The 27318-nt window shown below is 38.3% G+C and overlaps 1 protein-coding gene across 2 annotated transcripts in view; it reads left to right on the forward strand.

Moving 5' to 3' along the window:
* The window catches only part of NCK2 (NCK adaptor protein 2), an 86745-nt gene extending 59667 nt beyond the window's left edge, over positions 1-27078 (forward strand). For both annotated transcript variants that reach the window (XM_039549236.1, XM_039549227.1), the window contains 2 exons: positions 15436-16157; positions 25432-27078. In XM_039549236.1, coding sequence (XP_039405170.1) covers positions 15436-16157; positions 25432-25626 — 917 coding nt within the window. In that variant the 3' untranslated portion in view covers positions 25627-27078. The remainder of the gene's footprint in view (positions 1-15435; positions 16158-25431) is intronic.
* The last annotated feature ends 240 nt before the right edge of the window (positions 27079-27318 follow it).

A 27318-nucleotide genomic window follows, 5' to 3' on the forward strand; every position in this document is an offset into this window, starting at 1 on the left:
AAATAAAACTTCTACATTTTTTCCATCCCTTTGCAAGTCATTTTCCTGGCAGCAGCACAACTCCCCAGGCAGCAGCGTGCCATGAGTGACTGAAGCGTGTGATCCAGCAGCAGGATGCCATTTTCATGGGAATCCATGATTTTCTGAATGTTACTGGTTTTGCTTCACAACCAGCACTGCATGTAGGCTTTTCTTACAGGTTTCTGGTCTTGTTCCCTTTAGTGAACAACTACATAAGAAACCTTGAGGACATTTCTACTCTGTTCTTGGTGTGGGTTTTTGAACAGATGTCCTGCAAAAGAAAAAGGTTTAATAAAAGGTGTATGGAAAGAGAGATTGGACAGCAAGAATACAGGAGAGGTGTTTGCAAATCTGTAGGAACAATAGAAATGGATGAGTTTTGGTGGTGACGGCAAGTAACAGTAACCTTGATAACGTTTTACAGAGATGTTTGAGTTGCATGAGAGACTTTTTAAATGGCTCCTTTATTAAGCTTCTGGAAGTCTGCAAAACTTTTCAGTAACTTTTTAGTTTTAATTCACTCAGTGTGCCAGATTTGGAAAGTAAGAATTGCTAAGCGAGGTGTAGTATAGAGAAGCCAGTCCTTGCTTGCATTGGTGATCCTAGCACATTATTTCAGAAATATAAGGAGTGTTCAGGAGTATTTCCTGTGTTTGTCAACCCTGGGGTGTGTGTCTGCGTGGGTCAATCTGTAGATCTGTGCAGCAGTCCCTGAATGCCATATATACTGGCACTTCCAGAAATTAACAGTTTTATATCTCCCCCCTCTCCCCAGTTATTTTAATGAAAATGCTGGGGGTTTTTTCAAATTTATAACTTCATATTTTCCCATTTTAGAGGTACTTAGTACCACTTTCTTGGTGCTCTTTTGGAAATTGACCAGGAAGTTAGCTCTTTTTTCTTTGCAGTGTCACTGCCTAGTAAGAGGCAGAAATGAGGAATTGGTCATTCTTTAATGCAATGTTTTCTTTAGCAATGGAAAACTGGGAAAACTGTTCCTCTTTACTGTTGATTAAGAGACTTGGTATACTTCCTTTTTACATAGAAATATTTCAACTTGGATTTAAACCATTACCACCATAGTTCTGTATAACATGGTTATGAAATCTCATTCTCCAATTAAATTATCAACCTTTAAGTTCTGGTGTGTGTGTTATTGGCCTTTATTTTATTTTTTTGCTTGTTTGCTTTGGTTTTGAGGATTTTTTTTCTTTTTAAAAATATCTTAGTGATCTGATTTTGGTAGTTCTGATGTGGTACATGTGGTAGATTTAATTGTATAAGGTGCTATTTTGACATTAATCAGATTGCTTCTAAATCTTGTTTTAAATATTGAAATGTGATTACTAAAGTCTTTCACTGGTAAAAGTTACTTATGTGACTCTAATGTTGTGAGTTTTAGCTGGATATTTTCCAGTTCTTCCACACTAGTTTTTAAAAGTGTAATAATAAGTAGTATGCACAGTATTTTTGGCACAGTCAGAGCACTAAATTGAGTCTTCAGTATTCTCTGCCTGATGATTTTGTTTGTTTATCAGTGACCTGCCTGAGCCTCATGAGCTGCAAGATCACAGAAAGCACATTAAATTCATAATATGACCAAGTAACAGTTTGAGAATATTTCTGTTAGTTCTTACTTAGTTATTTCCAATTCTGGTCTTCTCGGGACACCATAAGGGTGTAAAATTTGCTACAGAATGAAAGAATGGTGGAAATAAAAATAAATATGGTATCACTGTATAATAAGTACACTGTTGTATAGTACAGCCTCTTAAGCCTTATACAGCTCATGTTAACAAAAACAGGTCTACCTTACAAGACAAACAGAAGTTATTTTAATCTCTTTACAACTTCAAGCTCTCAATGTTTTTTGCCTTCCTTGTCACAGACCTGTAAGAAATGGTAGTCTTTCCATTCAAAAACCAACATTTAATAAAGCTGGTTTTAAAAAATAATTAACTTCCTGCGGTATATAGCTGCTTTTCAAATTATTTATCACATATAAAAATTCCTAAGAAGGAATTATATGAAGTTTTTGTTTAGCCAAATACCTCTAGCTGAAATTAGAATAAAATCAATCCCCTCATAGGAATTCAGCAAAAATAAAAGTATTTTTTTCTGTGTCGCTTATTGTTGCTTTGAAGCTTTCTAGCTTGTCAGAAAATGTAGACATGACAGTAGTGGCATGTCTGTTGTGTCTCTTGGAGGATTGGATGAGGGTAAGTTATCTCTATTTGCACTTTAAAGGAGTTGGCATACAGGAATTTAAGTTCAAATTTAGGGAGAGGAAGTAGTGGAAGTGTTTATATACAGCACAAATTCTTGCTCAGTTTCCTAGAATCCTAGAATAGCTTATTTCATGGTTGAAATTGTTCAACAAAAGCACTTTCTCTGCTGTGCTTTATGCTGCTTTGTAGTTGCATTGCTCAAAAAAAGCATGTTTGTTAGTGAGACAGTGTGGCAACAGTGGTGACTCTTTACCAGGGATGAAATTGAGTAACATGGTTTTGTGGTAGTGAGAGAAGTGATGGGAACTCCTTTTAGGTGTGGTGTCTTTACTTTCAGGGGGGAAAAAAAAGCTGGAACAATTGCATTTCTTCCATATTCACAGTAATCATTGTGGTTACGTAGATTGCTGAGAAAGGAGAAATGAGAGATGTTCACAATGATTTCAAACGAAGGGAAGAGATTTCTTCCATTCCCATCTAGAGCATGTGGCATTAGGTGCTGGCAGTGCTGATGCCACTGGAGTGGTAGCAGGTGATTTGTATAATAAGTAATTCAAATGCTTTGCTGCTTTCTGGAAATATATCTGCCTCATGATCATTAAAACCTGGACTTAAAGCAGCAGTTTCACTTTATTGATGATCTTCAAAAATATGGAGACACGCTCAATAGCAGTAGTTGTGCATGTGGAAAATGACACGAACATACTGATAACAGGGTAGGGTCTGCTTTCTCACTATCAGTGAGATATATAATGGCAAAAAGTATATTAATTTTGAATTAGCATTACTATAACATGTTAAAATATTTATCTAGAATGCGAAACATAACTCGGAAATTTATGGTTTTGGACCTTTTGTACACCTGCAAATATTTAAATAATTTTAATATGCATATCAACTGTGTCCACTGAAAGTAACATTAAAGGAATCCAAGTCTCTACTTCATGGAACTAAAATTAGACTTTCTAAAAAATACTGTGTTGTAATTTCTGAAGAAACATCTGCTTGAAAAGGAAAAAATCTGAAGTTGCAGAGCAGACTAATGCAAAACAAACAAACAAACAAAACCACAACAAAAAACCCCAATGAAAATTAAACACAAAATTTCATGCCTTTTAAAGAGCTGAAAGCAAAAAATTTTGGTGAATATTCTGGAGAACTCAAGGTACAGAATGATTCTTCTTTTCTTGCTTGATAAAAGTTTCTCTGCTGGATGTATGCACTAGGCCCTTTATCTGCACCAAAGTGAAAAGCCAAAAGCAGCAGTGAATGCAGAACCTGAAGCTTCTTGCAGGGCTAGCTTGTAATGGTTCGGAAGTTTGCTTTTTTCTGTTTACAATTTCATGTATTGAAGTTTTAGCTTTATTGGGGTAGATTATTTATTGTGGTAGATTATTTGAAGGATGTGCTGCTCCAAGAATTTAAAACAAATATATAATGGAAACCATGATGTGTGCTACCTTTCAGCAGATTTTTCTACTGTGATGGCTGCAGTAAAATGTTGCAAGGCTGAAGGCATAAAGAAATCCTCCTATTTTTGTCTATATTGAATGAATAAATTTATTCTTTGTATTGTGTTAGAAGTTTTATCTAATAGGTATACTTTTTTCCCCCCTTTCCCATGCAGAATGTGTGTGTGTGCTTGGAGGTACATTGACATTTACAGGTCGAAGAATGAGACTTTATTCATAATTATGTGTGAAAAGATAAAAGGATCACCTTAATTCAATGTGGCTGTGTGTACTGATGTCTTTGGTATTATCTCCCTCAGTTGTCACCTTGGAGGATCCTTGGTTTTGTCCCTCTCTGAGCCAGTTATATTTCAACCTGTAATGTCTGGCCTTAGAGCAAGCCCAAAACTTAGCTCCCAAGGTAGTTTCACAGCTCACTATTAGAGTCACTCCATTGCCAGTAGCTCTTCCTATGCCCTGTTCCAGCTGTGGAGGCAGTCTTTTACTTTCTTAGCATTAAAAGTTTGTGTCTGAACCCTCAACTCTTTTGATGTTTCATTTTTTACATAGAATAAAATACTTTAGGCACTCTGCTAATTATGTCTCTTCTGAACCAGTGAAAATAGAGTATGTTTTTTTCCAAGTACTGTCTTGTCCTAGATTCATTGCATTGTGTTCCCTTCTGTCTTCCTTTCCCTCAGGTTCCTGGGAGAGCTGAAGTTGGCTGAGGCAGCAGAACTGGGGCCGCAGTGTGCGGGTCACTGCATTGCACCTATCTGCCTGGGTCAGGCTTTTTCCATAAGTACATATTTGTGGGGGTACATGTATTTGTGTGCTCTGCATACTGCCCTCCCCTTTGGCTTCATGTCCTAGCACATGAAGGTGGTAGCAGAGCGAAGATCCAGATGACAATAGCTGAGGTATTGGAGGTATTGTGCACCTTGTTTGGTGTGTGGAGCTGGGTCAGCGTTCTAAAGACCAAGCTAAGGTAACTGGCAAAAATCAAGAGCCTGTGTATGTACTCTCAGGGACACCATTTTCCAAGGAATTCCAGTGACTCAAAGGACAAGAGATTTTTCAATACAGAGGTGACAGTGGCTGTGCTTTCTCCCACCTTAGAATCATCAGGGAATTATTTTCCTTCAGATGTGGCTATTTCCTTCAATATGAAACCCTAAGTAATTCTTTCAGTATTACCAGATGGATCTCTCTCTCTTTTTTTTTTTTTTTTTTTTGGTGGCCTTGGGCTGTCTTGAGGTTTAATATTCCAGGATATTTTGAAGTATTAACTTGTTTCTTTTTCTCTGCGTGTTTCCACTTCAGTTCCATTGTTTTCTGTTTCTCAGGTGTTTGGAAGACCTGAACAATATGTGGCTACTGTGACACGTTCTCATACGACACAAACAGAGTTTGTAAATTAGCAGTCACACCAAAAGAAATTGGACTTTGCCTTAGAGTGTGTAAGGGAAGGTTTCCTTCCATTTTCTGAGTCTCAAAAGTGTTTTGCTTTGTGGAGTCTGTCCATAAAGCAGGAATTGACATGCATTCAATGTATGCAGACATAAAGCACAAAGCTGCTATGCTGGAAAGAATGCCCACCTCTGTTGCTTTAAGGGGAAACATATAAACATATGTTTTTTGAGAGTTGCTTCAGTGGGGAACGTGTTTACTGACAAGTCATTTTTGTGGTCTTAGCAAGTGCATTTGGACAGACACCTCTCTTAATGGCTGGGCAGCTCAGGTGGACATTTAGGGGTGTTCTTTCTAATGCATGACTATTTGTAGCTGTATTTTGCACTAGAAATTGATTTAGGACTTAGGCTGTAGACTGTCTAAATTGTATGCAATCATTGCCATCACTCCTGTTTGCATTTTACAAAATCCTTTGGGATTTTGTAAATTAAAGAAAATGGAAAGTGAAAGAGAAAAGAAAGGGAAAATGTATTTTGATGTAGTAAAAATGTCATTCTTCTTGTATATGGGCTCTACCAGTTTACTAATCAACCTGTAAGATATTTTTTTAATTGTTCATTCAGGAAAATGTTCTCCAGGACTAGAGGTACATTTATTACTTTATTATTACTCTATAGTTACTGAGTTTAAATCTACAAAAGAAAAAGTTTCGTTTTCTGTGTGAGTTATGGGGTTTTGTGTTTTGGCTGTGAGGACTAAACCTCAGAGGAGATGGGCTGCTTTGTTAAGTGAGCCATTTCATCCTGTTACTTCCCCTTCAGAGATGGAGAGGCCTGGTTTTGTGTATGTAATTGCAAATAACCCGAGAGCCCTTGATTAATGGAGCTACATGCATTGAAATTCAGAGAGGAAGTTAGTACAGAAAAGATGGCATTAGTTTGCTTTCCCCTTCCTAAAAGGAGCTTACAAGAAAACTGCAGTATCTATGACAGGCTTCTAAGGATTTTGAGGTTTCTAAACCAAAAAAAGTAATAAACATCTTGTATTTTTTTGTAACCCTTACTTAATTTTCAAAAACATTAGTATAGTATAACATGGGCATTCTGGTCTTATGGTAGAATTACTAAGGCTTTACATCATCCTTGGTATTGGTATGGGTCAACTGGAATAAAACGCAGTAAGCTCAAAGAGTAGATGACTGTTGTACTTTCAGGAGGGACTGTCTTGAGCTTTTTGATGCTGACATACTGCCCTTTAGTCAGTATTTGGATCATTGTCCTCTAATGCATTTCTTTCAGTTGAGGAGCTGTATAATTGTTGTTTTGTAGTTTCTCTGTTCAGGTTTGGGCTTGGTGATCTGAGCTTCAGTCCCTTTCTGTAACATCTATTACATCTTTGCTTTTCAGGTACAGAATTAAGAGCATACAAGAAGTGAAAAGACTAAGTTAGAGCTAAAATGGAATGATTCCATCTTGGTTATTTGGAATGCTTTTAAATTGGAGGGTTGTCATCTTGCATTCAGGATAGTCTACTTTGTACTTGCTGGATTTTTTTTCCAATTTCTTTTTAATTGAGCAGGTTTGTGTTAGGAAGTCCAGTTTATATCCTGGGTTGCCCTGTGCACCTCTTTTACTTCATATAAATGTGAGATAGCTAAGTATAGATCATCTTCCCAGCTAGTGCTGGAAGGGGAGAGGGAATGTAAGCTATGATATACTTTCTGAGGGACAGGAGTATATATTGAGGTAGACAGTTCGGAGCATCTCATGCATATTAGTGATTTATTTGTCAATATCCTCTGTTAGTCTTTGTGAAGGAGAGGCAAAATAGTATGTAGCTTTCCCTCCCTGCATCAAGGGAATGGAAAGCAATGGGAAGTCCTACAGAGCTACTGTGCCTTCTCTCCACACTTTATAAATAATGTTCTTAGAATTATAGGGCTGCCTTAGATTTAAGGTAGTTCTGGTTATATTCTCTCATCAGGACATCCTACAAAATCAAGATAGCATCATTTATAAGATTACAAATTAGGTGGAAATATTTTTATTGTATTTGAAAGCAGAGACTGCGTATTTAAAGCCAGCAAGCTTCAATTTAAATATGTAGAGAGAAATTGGAATGGTGGGCCTTGAGAAACCCCATTCATTTTATATACCTTCTATTTGAGACCAAGACAGCCATTTTCCTATTATATAGAGTGTTTAAAATCCCAAGACCACTTAAATTTGCCTAGCAAGTCTTCTACTTCATCTTGCCACTGGGGTAGGAGCATACATGCATCAGTTTATGGAAGCCTCCAGATCGCATGTTTGTCTCTGTCCACATACGTCCCTGTATTACATCTTTATAATTTTAACCTTTTGCTCTAAAATGCTCTGGGTATAGAAAACTCAGTATCTGATACTGGAATTTGAGTGTACCTTTCTTAATAACAGATAGGCATGTGTAGCACAGTGTAAATTACAAGAATTAATGCAGTAGTTGTTTTTAATATAGTTGTTGAGTCGATTTCTTTACAGAAGCCTCCAGACCGAATAGTGTTTGATGCATGGAAAACTTTGACACTACTTTTTCCTGTATTTGAAAAGCAGTGATAAAGCAGCCTGGTTGTCGAAATGTCAGAGTTTCACTTTGACATTTAGAGAAGAGTTTCCATTTTCTGATTTGTTCTAGTGTGGCTTTTTTGATATTGAGCTTCTTCGAGAAGATACAAAAAGTCATTAATTGAGCTGTAAAGCTTCATTTCTGGATCACAAATGCAGTTGAAGATTTCTGGAATTTATAGCAGTGTCCTTTAAAGAGTGCTGTTGATGGATATGTTGCTTCTAAAACACTGACTACCCCATATGGATCTTGGCCTTTGAACATTTTCTTGGAAACTGGACGTGTAGGTGCAGGGGGAGAAGGAGTGGGAGGTTGCAGTCTGAAAATGTGCAGAAATGTTTGGTTTTTCTTTCTGTGTAACAGAAGAAACTTTAGTCTGCTGAATTCCTTAGTAATAAAGAAGCAAAGACAAGTTAATTTGAAATTATAAAAGCGATAATAAATAACAAAACTAAATGAATGTCTGTTTTGAATATTCCAGCTGTCAAGAAGTTGTGTTTATCTCTGTACTGAGTGAATGAATTCCTTAATTTACACTGCATTATGGTGGGGTTTTTTCTGAAGAATTTCCCTGAAAAGTTAATTGCTTCTTTCTTAGTGCAATTTTTGGTTTCTTTTAAAACAGACACTATACACTTTGCACACTTATTAACTGTATGCATTAATATGCAATATAATTCATTGTCACAGTATTCAGAGATTAATAACTTATTTGTTAAACAAGAAAGGATCATTGTTTTTAACTATATCTATATGAAGTCAGATGGAATTGGAATTTTATTAGAATAAACAAGAAAAATGTTAATTGGCTAAAATGTTAAATATTACTTCTAAATAAAAATGAGTTTTGGAATTTTCTTGTTTCTGCTGCATCTTACAGAAACACTTGATTAGTAAATTGAATGAAAATTTCTGGTTGCCTTGTCTTTGAAAATTTTTAAAACAAGGAGAGGTGTTCTGTAAAATGTGATTTAATGTTTGGGGGTACTAAAACATATCTCAATTTCAGCTGAAATTTCTTTCTTAACTTTTTATATAACTGTCTGAAATCAGCAGAAATTATTTAAAAGAAATTTTTTTTTGCTCTAGGTATTTTTATTGGGAGTTCTAGTTAATTTGACTTCCCCTCAAGTTTATAGCCTCAAACTTGTTATCTTGAACCTTTCAGCTCTTTAATGGAAGTTGTTTTAAAATATAATAATAAGGCACCCTGGAGTGCTTTGTTTCAGTTCGAATTGTAATGGGGTTACTTTTAAAGAACAAAACCCATTACTATAAAAAAACTGGTTAAAATTAAAATATTTCCATTAAAAATGTACTGTACTCATGTTCTTTGTGTGGCTTCTATGATTTTATGGAGTTCTTTGGGGTTTTTTTATAGCCATAAAGCAAGTGGGACTGTTAAAAATGTTTTACTCTAGAGGGAGGGTACCTAAATTAAAATGCATTAAAATTTGTATGAAAATTTTTACAAGTAATAGCTTTGTTGTTTTGGGTTTTTTTGTTGTTAGTTCTTTTGTTGCTGTTGTTTTTTTAATTCGGAAGATAATGGTCAGTAATATTAAAAAAAAAAAGAGTTACTGGATAATTCCTATTTCCAATGAAAGAGCTTTTTTTAAATTTTTTTTTCCTATAAATAAATTTTCAAGTATTCTGTTAAGTTTTAAACCCATGCTTTGACAGCCTGTGTGAGAGTTGTGGGTGTACATGTGTCCTTTTCAGCTCTAGTATAATTTTCTGTGTTTTTGCTTGGTGATACAGCACAATTTAGTTTTTTAATTGAGAAAAAGCTTGTTGTATTTGTAAATAGATTATAAAAGAGAGTTCTTCTTGGTATTTGATGCACTATTAATTCAAGATATCTCTTTGACTCTTATCTTGGTCAAGTTACTTTTTTTGCCAACTTACAGCTTTATAATATAAATAATATATAATAACTGATGGGAAACCAATTTCAAACATAAAGTGTTTAATACATGATAGAAAAATTAGTTCCGACTTGTTATGATAAAAAAATCTATTAAGATATGTAAATACAGAAATAGGTGAAAATGTACAAATAGTTGGTTTTCTAATTGCTGTGGGGAGAACTAACAGCTTTACTCAGCAGCATTCATTTTTATATTTCCAGCTGCATATTTAGACTTAAAACTGTCTTCTCCAACACTGATACAGGATATTTGAAGAACACCACTTAGTAGAACTCTAGTGCCTTAAAGAGAAAGTAGTTTTCAAAACTCAGTTGTATTGAGACACTTTTGTTGGTTTTGCAGTGTACTCTATAACTTAAAGGTCACTTTTGGAGGAGAGTGTCCATCCTTAATTGTTCTTGATATTTGAATAAGAAGTTATTGGAGGATTCTTAAGGAGTTGTATCTATTATATTTACTGGTATGATCTTTTTCATTGAGTTCTGAGTTGAGGAATTCTGTTTTGGAAATTTACACTTAGGATTTCTCAAAGCAATAGTTTTCTTGTATTAGAACATTTTTCTGAAAGGGTTTTTGGATTTTTTTTTTGTCCTGTGATTTTGATTTGATGTGCAGGTAAGCTGCAAAAAATATTTTTGCTCATCATTTATGTATTAAATGTATGTATTAAAATCAGAGAAGATTTTAGAAAAGGTAGATTGGGAGAATTCAGATGACACTAATTTCACTTGCCGATAGTTTCTCAAAAACTGTCATTTGGTACTGAATAACATTTTTTGTATACAGAAGATGGAAGAATGGAAAAGACACTAATATCAAATCAAAAGACAGTAATATCAAATCAACTTTAGAAAAAGTCAGGTATCAAATCAACTTAAAATTCCTTTAAAAAAGAAATGCAACTGCATTTAGTCTAAAGTTAAGCTACATATGAGATTTTACAAATTTAGGGAGAAGTCTTGGGAAGGGGATGCTAGAGAATTTGACTGCATATACCTTTAACGTTTGGTTAATCTTAAGCAGAACATAATAACCATATGGATAAGCCTGTGGAAATACTCTTTCATCTCTGGAGATTATCAAATGCAGTTAAAATACAAAATGTGGTCACTCATCAGTTTCAGACGAGGATACCAGCTTGCAGGAACATGGAAAGACTTGTCAAATAAAACTTCGTGAAATTAGGAGGTTGTCTGTTTTGTAAATAGGCTTTTTCTAGTAGTGTGGAGTACTAAACCATAATTAGCAAATGGAATACAAACTTCTACCAGTGGCAAAAAAAGTCCCTTTCTATGCAAGTGTTAAACTTGTTTATGCTAGGAATCAATTTTTGTAGAGCTTGTAGCTCTGCAGCCTTGTTTCAGTGCCATCACTGAAGGCAGGAGAGAGAGAGAAATCCTTTTAGTTTTAGCAGGAGAAGGCTGGGCAGTTGGGGCATCTGTGCTGTCTGACAGGCAGCCAAGCTTTGGTCCAGGAGTGTGGCCAGCATGGCAGGAGACACATGTAGGGGTAGGGGAACTGGCACTGTCTCAGCATCGGGCCAAAGGAGACTGACCAGAAGGAAATTCCACCACTTCAAGCTTTGGGGTCTGGGGGAGCTCAAGACATTTCCTACACAAGTCTAAGGAGGATGAGGTGGGAAGGCTGGAAGTGCTGTGGGGAGAGGGAATTGGAGGTGCAAGCTCAAGGACCTTGTCGGTACAATGGAAAGGCTGTCTCAGGGACAAGCTGGTCGTGAAGGGGTGCTTGCACAATGGAAGCTTAAGTGACAGGAAGCAAATTCATAGGAAACTGGTCTTCAGCCTGCTGCTCAAAAAACAAGCTATTCTTTAGAGCTGCAGCTGAGCTAGGAAAGGAAGACAGCACAAAGTGATGCGACAGGCATGTTTCTGAGTTTCCCTAGGACTAACTGTGGGACCAGAGGATTACTTTCACTGCAGAGAGGAGGATTTGCAGTGGGTCCCTTCTCTGGAAATGATGTTAACCAGTTGATTCTCTTTCTTTGTCTCAGTAGTATTTCCTAAAAATTATACCTGCTCACATCACTTGGCAATGTATTTATAAGAGTGAAAATGAACTAATTTACTGTAGGTTACTTGTAAATTGTGAATAGTGTTACTTCCTACAAATTGCAGTAACAAAACAGGCTTTCTGCTGCTTTGCAATATTTCTTTTCCTTCCACACTTTTCCTCTCACTTGAAAGCTAATCTCTTGCTTTAGATTACTCCTTACAACTGTTTTACAAAGGATTATGGCTTCAGGTGAACTGTAACCAACGAGTCAGAATAGGAGGAGCACAGTTGTATTTCATTAGTAGATAGGTTTTCATTAGAACAAAGACAATAAAAAATGCCAAAACTATCACTGCGATGGCAAGTATATTCAACTTTTCTACATGTGACTCCTGAAGTGCTTGAATGTTTTGTTTTCCATTAAATCCTTTATATGGATTTCATTCCATTTGGACATAAGAATAGCGATCCCCTTACGAACAGTAGTAAGTGAACATTTCTGTTCATAGTGAGTAATGGTAGTGTTTACTCTTCTAGAGATGACTCATGTAGATTGTACTTTTTTTAATGGAGTTGTGGTTTTTGTTATAGATTGTATATACAAAGTTTATAATTGTCCTAACTTTATTCTTGCTTAGCTATGACAAGCCATCCTACTAAACTGTATTTTTAGACTTGTTTCCTAAGGAAATGAAGCTTGCACTAGTCATGCTGTCACAGTCAGCTGTCATAGTCCGTCCATCTGTCCATCCTTGATAACTCAGCCAATTTTAGTAAAACTTGACAGACTGGCAGAGATAAACTAACTAAGTTTTCTCCAAGTCTGTGCCTGGGAGAGTCATTGCTAGTGTCCCTCACTGGAGGAGAAGCCAGAGCAACCCTATCTCTTAGCTCAGTCCAGGCAGGGCTGAAAGGCAGTGGAGCACCAGGCATTGTGCTTGGCTGGCCAGCCCAACAAAGGTAGGGAGGATGGCAGCACCAGGGGAGATGAGTATGCTTTGAAGGCATTTTGGAGATGGGAGCTAGAGATATGAGAAGGACCTGGGGATGTGAAAGCTGTCATACAGTAGGGGGACTTTTTGTGAATGCTGCAGGAGATGGGGGAGGCAGAGGAGGAATAGCTCAGCAGGAGGTATAAGGAGAAAAACAGGAACAGATTTTCTGCATTCTGCTCTTGGAACAACTTGTTTCCTCTTCAATCATGGACGCAGTTATGAATGTTGCAACCTCACATAAAAAATGATTGTTAGATAATGTGCGTGCCCTTCACTGTGCCTGACTGCAGATGGGTCTCTGTATAGTTTGTTCCTTTGGTCAAACCAACTGGAAAGTCTTTGGTGCACATTGCTGCTGTTGCAAAAGGTTAATCATTACCACGCTGTCAGCCTTAAAAAGTTTGTTCACATGAAATGTTAAGCTTAAACTAAAGAACTCCAGTTGTCTTTATTGATAAAAACTTCATGTTTCTTTTTTTTCTTAAATTTTCCTGCATTTGTAATGACTTGTGTTTAATGGGGAGGATAGGAAGCAACATTTGAAATGTCAGATGCACCATTGGAAGGTTTTTGAAAAAAGAGGGAATTTATGAAACTCCAAATGAAAGAAAGTGCTTGAATGATAACTTTTCCCTAAATATTTAGATGCCTTTATCAGATTTCAGTGGGGTTTTTTGAGAAATTTTGGGGTTTTACCTGTTTGTCAACATTTTTTTCCTCTAGATAATTCAGTTTATGGCATTTTCTTCGCACATTACATCCCCGTTTCTCACCGTTATCTCTGTGCTCTGAGTTTCAACTAGTTAGGCCAGCTATTTCATCATCTACTGCTTTTTTTATTAGTTCTTCCGCTGTAATTCCAAGAAGTGTACTGTGTATCTTCATAGTGTGCAGAAAGAAGCCTAAATTTTTAATCTGGAAGGTTCAATCTCAGTTGAGGGCTTTATGTAGAGTGAATCTATTGAAATACAGTTGCTTGCTTTCCATGAAGTTACAACAAGTAATTTCCCCCCTTTCTTAACAGAATGACCCTTAAGCTGTGTTTATTTATATCATTGTAATTTAATGCTCATTAGTTCCGAGACATCCTTGTCTTTCTGGTTAAAAATTATCTCTAAACTGATGAAAATTTCCAGTCTTGGCAGAGATCAGACCCTGACCAGCTTCTGATTAGTGCTTGCTTGGACACTCTTTTCCTGTGATTGTCTCCCCTAGTACAATAAGCTGCCCTCCCTCATTTTGCCTGAAAGTGCAGCCACAGGCTCTCGGCTGAAATGATGTAGTTAGGATTACATTAAGATGTAGCAGGTTCCAGCAGGAAACAAGGCACTACTGGGGAAGGTCAGGAAACACTTTAGGATCATCAGAATTTTCTGCCATATTCTGAGACCATAAGGCCATATATTAATTAATGTATTTAACCCTTCTGACAGTGATCCCTGCATGGTTATGTGTGCACTGTTAGTCTGTGCTGTACAGATGACTATGTGAAATAAGCATGAAGTTTTGTGCTGAAAAAACAGCTTTGCTGAAGATCCCCATTGTATATGCAAGTACCTATACTTATGTTAAATATATTAAAACACACTACAGCAGTGGAGTGGCTGGATTGAGTAGGCCTGAATCGTTAAAAACGGAATAGCATACATCTCCTTATTTGAGATTATTAGAAGAAACAAAAAAAAGTACTTTTATTTATTTTCCTTCCATTAAGTATTCCATAATCAGCATGTGTGCTCTGTTGTCTCAACTAAATCTCTCATCTGCCAGCCAGGCTCTAGGAGTATGGAGAAAAGTACAAATGCTCCTCTTTCTGTGGTGGTTTTGCTTTCTGTCCCTTGCATGACATCTTGGGTATTGTTGGGTTGTGCTATACTGAGACGTCATCTTTTGTTTTCAGAACTTTTAATGTCACAAGAGAGGGCTACTTGTTCACATCATTATTTTGTTTATATATAAGCTTAAGCAGGGGTTGCTGCAAAAGTTTGAAAAGTGCACCACGTGTGTTATGCAGTTTTTCTGTATGTAAACAGACATTAGTATGGTTCCTCTAATTAAGAAAAAAAAAGTGATGTGTTCAATGTTATTGTTGTTTCTTCTGTGTGTTGTATTTCACACTATAATTAAAGCCATGACAGGACATCAGAATTTACAGATTATAGGGAAACATATGCAAATGCTCTTCCTCATCCTCAGGTTTCTGCTGTTACAGTATGTGATGAAATGTAGGTGAAAGAATTGTGGATTTTGGATTGGGGGTTGCAGTTGGAAGGAATTGCAGCTGTACCTGCCTGGGTACTGCCAGAGCAAAGAGAGCAAAACAATCTGCAGAGAAACTATTGCTTTTATTTGCTTATTAATTTTTGTAGATTTTCTTTCACTTTTTGTTTGAGCCAAATTGAAGTCATCTCTAAAATTAAAAGGCATGGTGATTTGGCTGGAATTTAAAGATACATAACAGCAAGCTCAGAAATGTTTCAGTGATTAGCTGTTCTCCTAGTGAGAAATCACTGTGTTTAAGTGTGTTTAAACTCTGGTACTTCTGAGAAGAGAATAGAAGTCATCCTAACACAAATTGCTCCTTACCTAATGGTGCATCAGCTGGATGTTAACAAGAATCTCTTAAAGGTGTTGCTATTTCCTGACTATGTAGTGTTACAGGAGAGATCTTCATTTAGCAGTGTTGTTGAAGTGAGGGTACAGTATGTCACCAAATCCAGTGTTTGCAGTCTGGGGACATGCATTCCAAGTGACCACTTTACATTTCTGTCTTTAACAGGCTTGGGAAAAACCAAGAGAAAGACGAGTGCAAGAGACGCCTCCCCCACTCCCAGCACAGACGCAGAATACCCTTCCAACGGCAGCAGCGCCGACCGGATTTACGATCTTAACATTCCTGCCTACGTGAAATTTGCCTATCTCGCCGAGAGGGAGGATGAGCTGTCCCTCGTTAAAGGGTCCCGAGTGATTGTCATGGAGAAGTGCAGCGACGGCTGGTGGAGAGGTAGCTACAATGGACAGATCGGCTGGTTCCCTTCGAACTATGTGGTAGAGGAGGTTGAGGAGGCAACTGCAGATTCACCCAGCTTTCTCAGCCTAAGGAAAGGCGCTTCCATGAGTAACGGCCAGGGCACCAAAGTACTCCACATTGTTCAGACACTGTACCCATTCAGCTCGGTCACAGAAGAAGAGCTCAATTTTGAAAAAGGGGAAACGATGGAAGTCATTGAAAAGCCAGAAAATGACCCAGAATGGTGGAAATGTAAAAATTCCAGAGGTCAAATCGGTCTTGTTCCTAAAAACTATGTAGTAATCATTAGTGATGGTCCTACCATGAACACTTCCCATCCGCCTCAGATAAGCTACACGGGACCATCTTCTACCGGACGGTTTGCTGGAAGAGAGTGGTATTATGGGAACGTTACCCGGCACCAAGCGGAATGTGCCCTGAACGAAAGGGGAGTGGAAGGAGATTTCCTTGTTAGAGATAGTGAATCTTCGGTAAGTGGTGCTCAGCCCACAGGTTTGTAACCCCCCATGCATGGGTTAGCAAGCACAGCACTTAACAGGGTCCCTGTCTTTTCACCCATAAAGAAGCGAGCAGGGCGTCAGCGTTACCAGCCAATACCCTCCCTGCTTGTGCAAATTGATCTGTTAGTGAAATGCAGTGACATTTACACTGAAATTTAACAGCTGTGATCTGTATTATCCAGGGGTTTTTTAACTAACGGACAAGCAGGTAAATATTTCAGGTTTCCATTTGGCTTTTCATGTGTTTCTTATGCAATCCTCAAATTTAAAGCACTAGAAGATAAAATAATTCTAGTTGATTGAATATTTGGTCATTGATTTGATCTTAAAGCTAATTTCAAATAGAATCTTTACATTGGTCAGTTCTGTTCTGCTTTTAATTGAATAATTACATCATTTTTTTATTAGTTAAAATCCCATTTTACTGTATTTTTGATCTACTTAGATCATTTAGATTGTAATAAGGTAAAGTTATTATTGTATCTAGTTGTTAATAATCTAGTAGTTATAATATACAACAGAAAGGGTCAAGTCAGCAGCTCATATGCCTTGTAAATTGAGCCTTGATGACATCAGAGGGATCTGAGTAATGCTGATTATGGTTTATGTAATTCCAAAAGTTCAGATTTAAAATTCAGCTGAAAGGACTTTCATGTATGCTGAGGCCAGAGAATTCATAGTTAAAGCACTAAAATTTAATTATCCCTTGACTGTGATTTTGAAAAGGTGACAGATTTGAATCTTACATCATATGTAACATTGACAAAATTGACAAAGCACGATTTTGTAACAGTCCCAGATATTTTTATCTGAAGACAGTATTGTCTGATTAAATTTCAGGCACCTCTCCTTAATGAATTTGCTCTGCAAAAAACATGATAGCTATCAAACTACCCTTTCTTTGAAGCTCTGTGTAATTGAATTCCTATTTCTGCTTAATTGTAATCACTAAACAAAGGCAAATGCAAATAAACCACAGGAGAACAGGAAAAAAAACAGAGATTAAATAAAAATAAACCAGAGGAAGACAGGAAATAAAATAGGAATTTAGAAATCATGACTGATTTACAGAGGCTGAGAGGAATCAAGTTTGTTTAGTCAACAGAAGAAAATACTGATGTGGGACACATGGTCTTCTGAAATGTAGAAAGCCACTGGAGGATTATGGTAATCATTAAATTACAGTAGTTCCTTTTTTTTTTTTTTTTTTTTTGACATTATTTTTCTGTCAACATGCTTTCTGACAGGGGCATACTGGATGTGGTGGATTCTTGGCATGTCTGTCCCGCAGGTAGAAGCTCACTTTCAGTTCTAGAGGCTACATTGTGATATATCCTGAGACTATAGCTATCAATTTCCTTTCATTTCTTGGGAAAGTGCCAGAAGGAGAGTTCAAAATTTGATACATTACTTAAAATACAAAAATGCTCACCCGTTTCTCAGTGCATGACATGTCACAGTGACCACTATGCTATGGCTTGGGTTTTTTGCTCTTAAGAGTCTACCTTTATCTCTGGAGTAAACAAATTGCCTTGACAGAACACAGTAACCTTTTAATGTAATGTGACATCATAACGCTAAATCCTTGTATTCAGAGCAGTTTCAAACTTTTCTGCCTGCACTGTTGCTGGAGAAATCATTGCTTCGGAGTACAAAAGGATTCATTTCGCATGTGGTCTTCAAACTATTTCCGGCACCTAACACTTAGTGAGGTAATAGAAAATTTATTCAGTTCATATCACAGCAAGTTTTTTGCTCACCCGCAGGAAAAAAAAAGCGCTGAATTGAGGAACTTACCTTTTTTCCTTCTTTTTGTACTCTTTATCTGGTCTTGCAAACCCTGTACTTGAGACTTTTTTTAGCAATTAGAAAACCATAGTTATGCATGTAAATGCCTCCTTTTTATTAGTACTACATGAGAGTTCTAGTTTTTATTAGGTTTAAAGAAATAATTTACTGCATCTCAAACTTTCATCTGCCCCAATCCTTATGTATCATTCCATGCTAATGGTGTGTTTATGTATGTGAATTATAAGATGCTGGGGATTGCTAGTTTTTCCCTGAAGTGCCACAGGTGATATAATAAGCGAATGGGCATAATTGATAGCATTGAGAAAAGGATCATAAAATATCTATTTCGAACTTATTATGTATGGAACAAAGAAAGAGTTTAGCAATATCTCATAAATTTTTGACAATTGCTGTATTTCACGTGTATGACTACAGAGGTTGTTCATGCTGTGGCTGAAAGTCACCAGGAGTGTCTGCACAATCTGAGCAGAAGATCTTGATTAGAGAGAACAGACTGAGCAGAGCCAAGTTGTCAGCTCTCTGGTTTGCTCATCTGACCAGCAGACCAGCACTTCCCTTTACATTGTGGTGTTACCTATTAAAGCTGTGGATGCAGGGGTTATTCCTTTATAGAAAGGCCCATAGATAAAACTGTGACTCATACTGCTAATTCTGTGCCTGATTTTTGACCTGTTTTAGAGTTTTCTGTAGCGTTCCATCACCATAGTTACAAAAATTTGTCTGTATAAAAGTTTTACTTAGATTTCAGTTTTGTTCTTGTTACTGAGCTATGAAAAGCTCTCCTTGGATAGATGAAGGTTTGTATTATTCTGTAGTCACTTGATGAGACTGTAATGTTTTTCCATTTCAGGTGTTAGTAGTTGCAAGATTTTACAATATTTCTCTAGGTTTAATTTACCAGGTGTTTGTCTAACAGCTAGATTCCTTTAGCCAAAAATATTCTGCTCAGAAACACTTAGATCTACAGGATGCTGCCATAGTGGAGAATAACCTGAGATGAACTCCATAAGGTACCTAGGAGCCTGATTATCTTCATTAATTACGAAATACTATTATTGGAACCATAAACTTGTTTGAACCATTTAAGCCCATAGTTTATGTAACAGGCACAGTTACCTACTGATAACATTTTTGCCAACTCTGTTACAGCTCGGTAATGTCACCTTAGTTTTGGAGATCTAAAAGAACTGGGCATGTGCCTAGTTAGAAATACTGCTTGATTTGTTCTTTCTGTTGCAGGCTGCCAGGTTAATGAAACCTGATATTTGTCTCATTTAAGTAGCACTCCTGAACAAAAAAATGTAGATTTAACATATGCAGTCCCTGTAGAGTCACTTTTTGGATTGCAGGCTCTTCAGTGGTCAGATTTTTGCTCTCTTTGTGTAGTTCCTAACCCAAGACAAACAGGCCTTGGCTGATACTGGTGGTCTTAGTTGGGTGGGTGATTGTCGTGCTTTGAAGATCTCAGATTTAGAGAAGCAAATTTGGGTGGGAGAATGTTGTTTTGTTCAGATTCACACCAGGAAACAAGTGTGCTCACTAGTGCTGTAGCTAACAGGAAGCAGTAGTGTGTCACCTCCAGCTTCTGAGCAGAGCCTTTGCTGCAGACACCCTTAAACTTCAAAGGGAGCTTCTGTCAGAACTTGGCGGGCCCCTTGCACTCCTCTGCAGGTGGGTGCGAAACTGGTGATCAGGCAAACACCAGTGCTTCATAGTCCTATAAGGTCTTCTCATGAAGCAGAGAAGGTGTTATTTTTCTCAGACTCTGAGAGTCTGAGCTATGCAAATTTTTGGATGATTTCAGGGGCAGTTATTCATTAGGAAGTAATGTCTACCTTCTGCTGGTAGCATCACAGCATTCAAATTACAGTAGCCCATCCTAAACAGAGTTGCAGGGTATAGTTTAAAGATGATACTGATGATTGTAGATGTATTAAAATGATATTGAGGATTGTAGGTGTGACTGGATTTGTCAGTTTTTTGAGATCATATTTAGCTTTTCTGTTGTCTAGAAATAATGACAACAGAGGGAGGGAGTAGAGGTTGAGAATTTGTATGTTTTTTGATGTGCCAATTCTGTAGCATTCAGAGTGTCCTGTGTTTTCCTGGGCTTTTAATCCTGCAGCTGCTGGATAGAAGCAGTGATATGTGGCAGTTGTTTAAAAACTGAACATTGGTCATGTTCTGTGACATGTGGTGATTGATGAGTACAGCAGACATGAGGAGACAGTTTTTCTTTCAAAACAGGAATAAGGAAATATCCTAGTGGTTTATTTTAAATGGAAGAACAGAAATCTTATTAGAGCTATACTTGAAGATTGATGGAACCAATTCATATTTCTAACCTGTGTAATACTGATTTTGGAACATGAACATTACATAGAGAGGAGAATGGTATTTGGTTATATCCAAATGTCTTTCCAGCCTGACCTCAGATCTTTGAGCCATGACTTGGAGTTTTTTGGCTGGGTGATTGAGTAAGAGGAGAAGTGAGAGAAAACTTGGGTATGGAAGTGGAAGGAGTTGGGGAGCCCCAGGACAGGCTCACTGATGGGAGCTCAAAGGGTCAGGAATAGTTTGAAGAACGAGTGCATGAGAATATCTTTCTTTGAGAAACGGCATTGGCAAATGGAAGTGGATTGAAAGGGAAAAATTGAAATAAGTTACAGGATCAGTAAAAGGCTCTCAGAGGGAGCTGTTTTTCACAACCTTGCCATTAATAAATGATACAACTATCGTTTCATTCTCAAATGGAGATTGTAAGAGGAAACTCTCTTTTTCCCATTTCACCTGTTTTTCCTTATATTACTTTATCACTTGTTTTTGTAATAGTTTTCAATTGTTTTGGTTTTTCTTTTTAAGATAGTTCAGTTCCTCACCAAAGAAATAAAATTAAAGATACATCTTCCTACCTTTTGTTTTCCATGTGCTGTGGGCACCAGCTAGCTTATGATCATCTCTACATATAAGCAGGTGTTAAAAGAAAGGAAAACAATTCAAAGTAGTACTACACCTGGACTATAGATACATTAGAGCTAATATTTAATTTTTTGGTTTAGGGATTGATTTCACTTCAGGTTAGGTTTTTCAGGTCTAGGTCTTTCCAATTATGATGGTGCAGAAATACTCATAGGGTCCCTGCCACAAAGCTATGCTCTGTAACTGTTGCAGCACCATCAACTCTTCAATAACTTAAGGGATTAAAGCTTACTTCTGATATGCCTTTTTTTGGTGTATGTGAGTCTTTTATTCCTGGAAAAGTTAGTGTGTAAATATCCAAATGTAGCAATTAATTTAAGAGGGAGAAGAGAGAAAAATTGGCCAGCAGTTAGAACAAAATAGCTTAAACAGTAAATAAAATAAACAGCCTTGGAGCAAATCCAAGGAGGACAGCAGGGAACCAATTCAGACTGCATTGATCCAGCAGACTTTAAAATGGTAGTGTTAAGAGCAATAGTTTATTTAGATTTTTCTTTAAATAGTATTTTTTAATGAATTTGTATTTTTGGTAGGGCAGGAAGGAACTGAAATAAAAACAAAACCAAGTCCAATTGCTTTTGCTGTTCATTCTTGAATCCTACAGAAGTTACTACTCTGAGACCAATAAAGGGTTTCAGATTTTTGCAACAGCTGTTTGAGCTCTTCCATCTCTTTGCACCGGATGATGACTCTCAAAAGAGTTAGATCAGCCTTTCCGCTTTTTACATTTTATTTTAATTAAATCAGATAATGAAAAGAATAAACTTTGTAATATATTCTGCAGAAAATATGATAACGTCTTCTACTTATGTATCAATCTAACTAGCAGGCTCCACGGTTGTGGAGAATAGACAATAGTTCATGAGAAATGTTCATTCACTAAGGTTATAATTAAAATGGCAGAAAGAGTATTTAATGTATTGTGTGGATCACTTCACAAAGATAGAAGTCTGGCCAGTGTCTGGGTCATAGGACAGTAGGTCAGAGGTCCAGCATCTCTCTGCATGTCATTAGCACATCCTTAATGGTCTAGAAATAATGATTCTCAACAGATAACAAGGAGCTTTGAAAGCTCATAATTTTTACAGGCTAAAAACAACTCTGCTTTGTCAGAAAACATTAAAACTTTTTTGAGAGCAAAGTGATTATTTCACTTAAACTTTCGCCATAACATTGTTTCCTGTTCCTAAAACAAATCTGTTTAGTTCAGATTATGAACTTCCCATTTGTAAGTTCTTCTGTTTTAATTGAGGGCCTTCTGGTTAGTGGTTTTTGTTTGGTGTAGGCATCACCCATGGAAGCAGCAGAACTTAGCAAGATTTGATATTGTTTTTTGAATCCTAACCAGCTAATCTGTACTTGCTGCCTCAGTCTGTCCTTGGTGAGACCCTACAGACCTGCCTGTGTTCAGGGCCCAGCAATCAGCACACTGCCCAGAGCCCATGCCCTAAATTTCTCCTCTGTGAGCCCAAGGTCCCAAAGCTTCTGCAGAGCTTCGTTTGTGCGGGCCTGTGCTTTGTTACTGTTCCATGGCTGCAGCTTGGAACTGTGGAGATACCACTGGAACCAGGTCCCAGGCTTGTGTGGCTGTGGCTGCTGGAGGGTTTGTCCACGGTGCATTCAGAGCCTTAACCACACCAAAGTGTTTGTACAGCCAGGTTAGCTTTAACCCAGTGGGGTAAGTGCTGAAAAGAAGTCAGTCTCAGTGTCACTGAGTTCTGTGCGGCCTTCTTTGTGATGCTCCTGAGGCAGGGGCTTAGTATCAGAGAGAGCTGGCTTAAAATAGCAGTTTTCATGCTTGGAGTTAGGGATGGATGACAAGGCACAAAATGTATCTTGGGTGGAGCATTGGAAATACCAAAGATATGTTCTTATGCACATTTCTTTCCATCACTTTCCCCCACCCTTCCCAGTCCCCTCCTGGCAGTCACGGAGAGTGTTCCATGTATTTTGAGCCAGTGGCTGCTCAATGCCAGAGGAAGCCTTCCTGATGGAGCCTGTACTGACCCGGTCAAGGCCCGGTGACACTGGACTGTAGATGGAACAAGTAATTATCCTGTTGGTGTTACATAAAATAATTTTTGAAGAAGTGATGCCTGTTGATCTGGAATGTAGTGGCTTCAAGTAGAAGAGGGTTGGGCCAGGGGTGTGGGGAGGTTGCTGCTGCCTTTAGCACTACAAAAAGGGAAGAGCTGCTGCCCAAAGCCAAGCTGTGAGTCTGAGGAGTTGGACCAGAGCCAGATCAACAGGCATGGCAGGAGCTTTGTTTGCTGTGGGCAGGGTGCATGGAGTCAGAGGGAAGGCAGAGAAAGCATTAGTGCTAAAACAGGTGAGTGGAAAATGCAAGAGATGAGATTTTGGGATAGGCAGGACATGAGGGATGTGTGGGTAGAGACACACTTTATTTCAGGAATAAAGACAGCCTGTCTGAGAAAATGCTGTCCTCCAGCTTATTTGGACATGAGTATGCACTCGGTGTGTATTTGACCCCTCGCAAATGCAGTGTAGAGGACTCTTAGGGTGTGGTTTCATGACCTGAAGTCTGGTGACAGCAGTAACATGTGAGGGCTCCTGACCCCTCCACTTGGTCCTCTGCTATGCTCAGGGTTGTTCCTAAGGCAGGGCTGTTAACCAGCTGGTGGGTTTTGTTTAACCTGGACAAGCTCAGGTTTGCAGTGCTGGCCCAGCCAAAGCAGCATGGTGGGAAAGGACCAAGGGACACAGTAAGGTTGTGTCAAAAGCCTGGCACGTGCCTTCAGCAGTTTGTGCTTGAAGCCATGCCTTCAGTGGGCTGAGACCCTGCAGCAGGACCTCCAGACTTGCACCAGGCATTACTTAACTCCATTAAGTGCTTGTTACAAACTCCAGTGTGTGCTTTTTATTACTCATTTTCCTGCTGGCTGGTGACACCTACCTCCATACAGCTCTCACAGGGCAAACCCATGCTCCCATCTGTCACATCCCACTCCTACATGGAAGGGAGCATCCAAGATTCATCAAAGAATGGCAAAAACCAGAAGGGTCCAAAAGAAGTTCATGGAGTTTTATTAGCAAACTACTTGGCATAGAAATTCATGTTTTGCCCCCATTCTCTAATAGTGAGAGGAATAATAAAAGAAAAGAGGGAAGAAAGAGAAAGTGAAAGATCATATTGCAGAGGAAAAGAGATCCACAGTCCTGGATCCAGGATCAATCCAGCCAACAGGGTATCGAGGGCCTGGGGGACACATCCAAGGCGTTTTGGGGCTACCTTCTTATAGGTAAGTTTTCCCCTCCCTGGGATTAGGTTTCTTGCTTGTCATGTAAATGAATTGGCATGTGTAGTCTTCTGGACTTCATGAAAATGGGGGGAGTTTTGAGGGCCTTTTGGTGGTCTTGATCCCCCTCTACTGGACTTGCCTGCTCCTTGACCCCATTCCCATGCCTGCACTGTTTTGTGTTGTGTGGTCTTCATGGACCAGAACAGGAAAATTGGTCCCAGAAAGGTGCTGCCTTACCTCTGCATATCCCCCCTTTCCAGCCACATCCTTTTCTAGCTTGCTTGCTTGAATGGTCGTCCGTGCTTGAGGCATAGCAGCACATTAAATCCTTATTGCCCAGGCTTCTGCACCATCTCTGTGGCCAGCTAGCAGCAGTAGGTGGCTGGAGACAGTTCAGCTGGAAGCAAGGGACATTGTATCCTTTCTACCCTCCTGTGGTGGCTTGTGGTGAAGAAAGTGGAATGGTCTTATTCTGGCTGTTTGGATGACAGCACTCCCTTGTTAAAGCAACTGATGGCCAGGATGAAGAGATTTATCATTAGAAATTGTTACATCCTGAATAACTTAATTAGTGCATAAATTCTGTCTTTTGTGGGTGGTGGTGTGATGGTGAGATTTGTCCTGTGTTTTTCTTCTATAGCTTTATCTTTTTTTACAAAGAAAGTGTACTCAATGGGAGAAATTATTCCCCATACATGTGATAATGAAGATAAAAGGTGCATGTGTTTTTGTCTTTTGCAATGCAAAGCAAGAACAGCCCTCTAGTGGTCACGATATGGGGAATTTTCATCTTGCACAAGCAGTATTGCAGTCACTGTTTTCTCCAGGGCACTCTAGTGAGGAAGACATGCATGATAAAAAATTTTCCCTTCTCCTTGACATTCTTGAGCTTCTAGATTGAGTAACTAAGATAATATTTGCAATTTAGTCATGTAATTGGCAACTTCAGACTGTGCATCTGGGGAGCTTTTACTTAACTGACTTAACTGCACACTTTAATAACGATGGCAATTATTTATTGAATAATAGGCTATTGGGTTTCTTAAGTAGCTAAAGCACTGAGCTGTGGAACAAAGACTTATGTAAATTACTGTCAACTATATGACACAGTTTGTTCCTGAAACCAAAAATTATGCCTTCATTTTGTTCACTTTTATGTAATTTTCTTTTTCTTTTTGAATTCTTCTCAACAGCCCAGTGACTTCTCAGTATCTCTAAAGGCGTCGGGGAAGAACAAACATTTCAAGGTGCAGCTCGTGGACAATGTCTATTGTATTGGGCAGCGACGCTTTAATACTATGGATGAGTTGGTGGAACACTACAAAAAGGCTCCCATCTTCACCAGTGAACACGGGGAAAAGCTATATCTTGTGAAAGCACTTCAGTGACATTGAAGATGGACTTGGCCACCTGGGCCTCTTATAACTTACAAGCCTTAGGTCCTAAATTCACTTTTATAGAGCAGAGCAATATCTGAAGCAGGCTTAAGGAATAGGCTCTTTCTAAAGTGTTTGCTCTGTCAGTTGCTGTTTGTCCTTTCTTTTTGTTTGCATCTTTTTGTGTTCCAGTTTTGTTAACCTCTGACCACCTCTCTTCAGGTTGAGAGTTTCCCTTGGGTGGCCATGGCGAGCACTCACCTTCCCGGCAGAGTTCAAAACGCCCCTCTCCTGTGTACGTTTACATAGTTAGCTCAGATCAAGGAGGGGCGTTTTCAATTCGAACCAGTGTTAATCTGTTCAGACTGCTCATGCAGGCAGAACTCTCCGTTCAGAGACATCGGGCACAGTTTGAATGCACTGAAGCTGCAGCTGCTTGAGTGAGAGAGAGTAGACATAACAGTTGTGGCTGTGAGTTCTGTAGCTATATCGCTTACCGAGTAGGATAATACAAAATCTCCTAGTTCCTAGAAGCACTCTTTACACTGTACTCTGCTATTACATTGCCTCTCTGACTCTTTGTAAAGAGTACACTAATTCAAAACATTTTGTAATAGTACTTCTTAAACTGCTATGGTAAGATTGTAGTAAAAGAAAACTAGTGTATTTTGGTCTGTAATTGCAACAAAGAGAAATTTTATTTGAAAGTTGATTACTAGAGAAAGAATAATTGAATTGTAAAGGCTGAATGTTTTGGTAATCTACAACCAAATGTGCCATCCACATAATGCTTTTTCCTCTTGCCCTTCTGCTTGTTTGAATTAAATGATTATGTATTTAATTCTCAAAGTAATATGTATCTGTAGCTGATTGTTGACACTAATACAGAAGATTAATAAAAACTGATCTTGGGACAGGGTGGGGCGGGCTACCAACACTATATATATATTTGCTTTACAGAAGGAAATCTTCGGGTTTTACAGAGGATGGCGTGGTTGGTAGGAAGAGACACACAGAATGTTTATGAAGAAAATGCATTTTTCTCTTTTCTTTACATTTAAACTCCTTTATGGTTTAAATATACAGTCTTTAGATGGCACATTCCTGAGATTGAAGAAGGGATCATGAGATCTCAAAATCTTGCATACTCAGTTTTTTGGATATTGTAATAAAAAAGGTATTATGTCATGATGGAGTACTGGATTTATCCTTGGGTGGTAGTCCTGGTGTTACTTTAGCAAGGTGAAATAGGGTGAATAATGAATTTGTTTGTCTTGGAATTTGTGTGGCTTAAAAAGAAATCATCTGCAACTGCAGAGGACAGTTTTGATATGAGGCAGTGTCTAATGAGCTCTGTGTTTCTTGTTTCTGTGATAATTAAGTCCATTCAAAGCTTTAATGAAAACTGCAAGATGGACCTGTTTCCTGGTACCTCTTTGCTATTAAAACACATTTCTTAACCTATTCTGTATTTCAGCCAGTAGTAGTGGAACTACCTCTGTGTATAACTCCAGAGCAGGTTAAGCAGACACCAGCGCTGTCTGACTTGCTTTGGGGTAAATCATGCCACTGCCAGGAGACTGCACTGGCACCTTTGCAAATGAACCGCAGCCTTGCTCAGATCCAAGAGGCAAGTACAGTTTCTGAAGTTCTATGCACGTACTATTTTTCCACCGCTCTTGAAATCTTATTTCTGTAAGGTTT

The sequence above is a fragment of the Corvus cornix genome, chromosome 1, assembly GCF_000738735.6.
Source record: "Corvus cornix cornix isolate S_Up_H32 chromosome 1, ASM73873v5, whole genome shotgun sequence".
Classification (NCBI taxonomy): domain Eukaryota; kingdom Metazoa; phylum Chordata; class Aves; order Passeriformes; family Corvidae; genus Corvus; species Corvus cornix.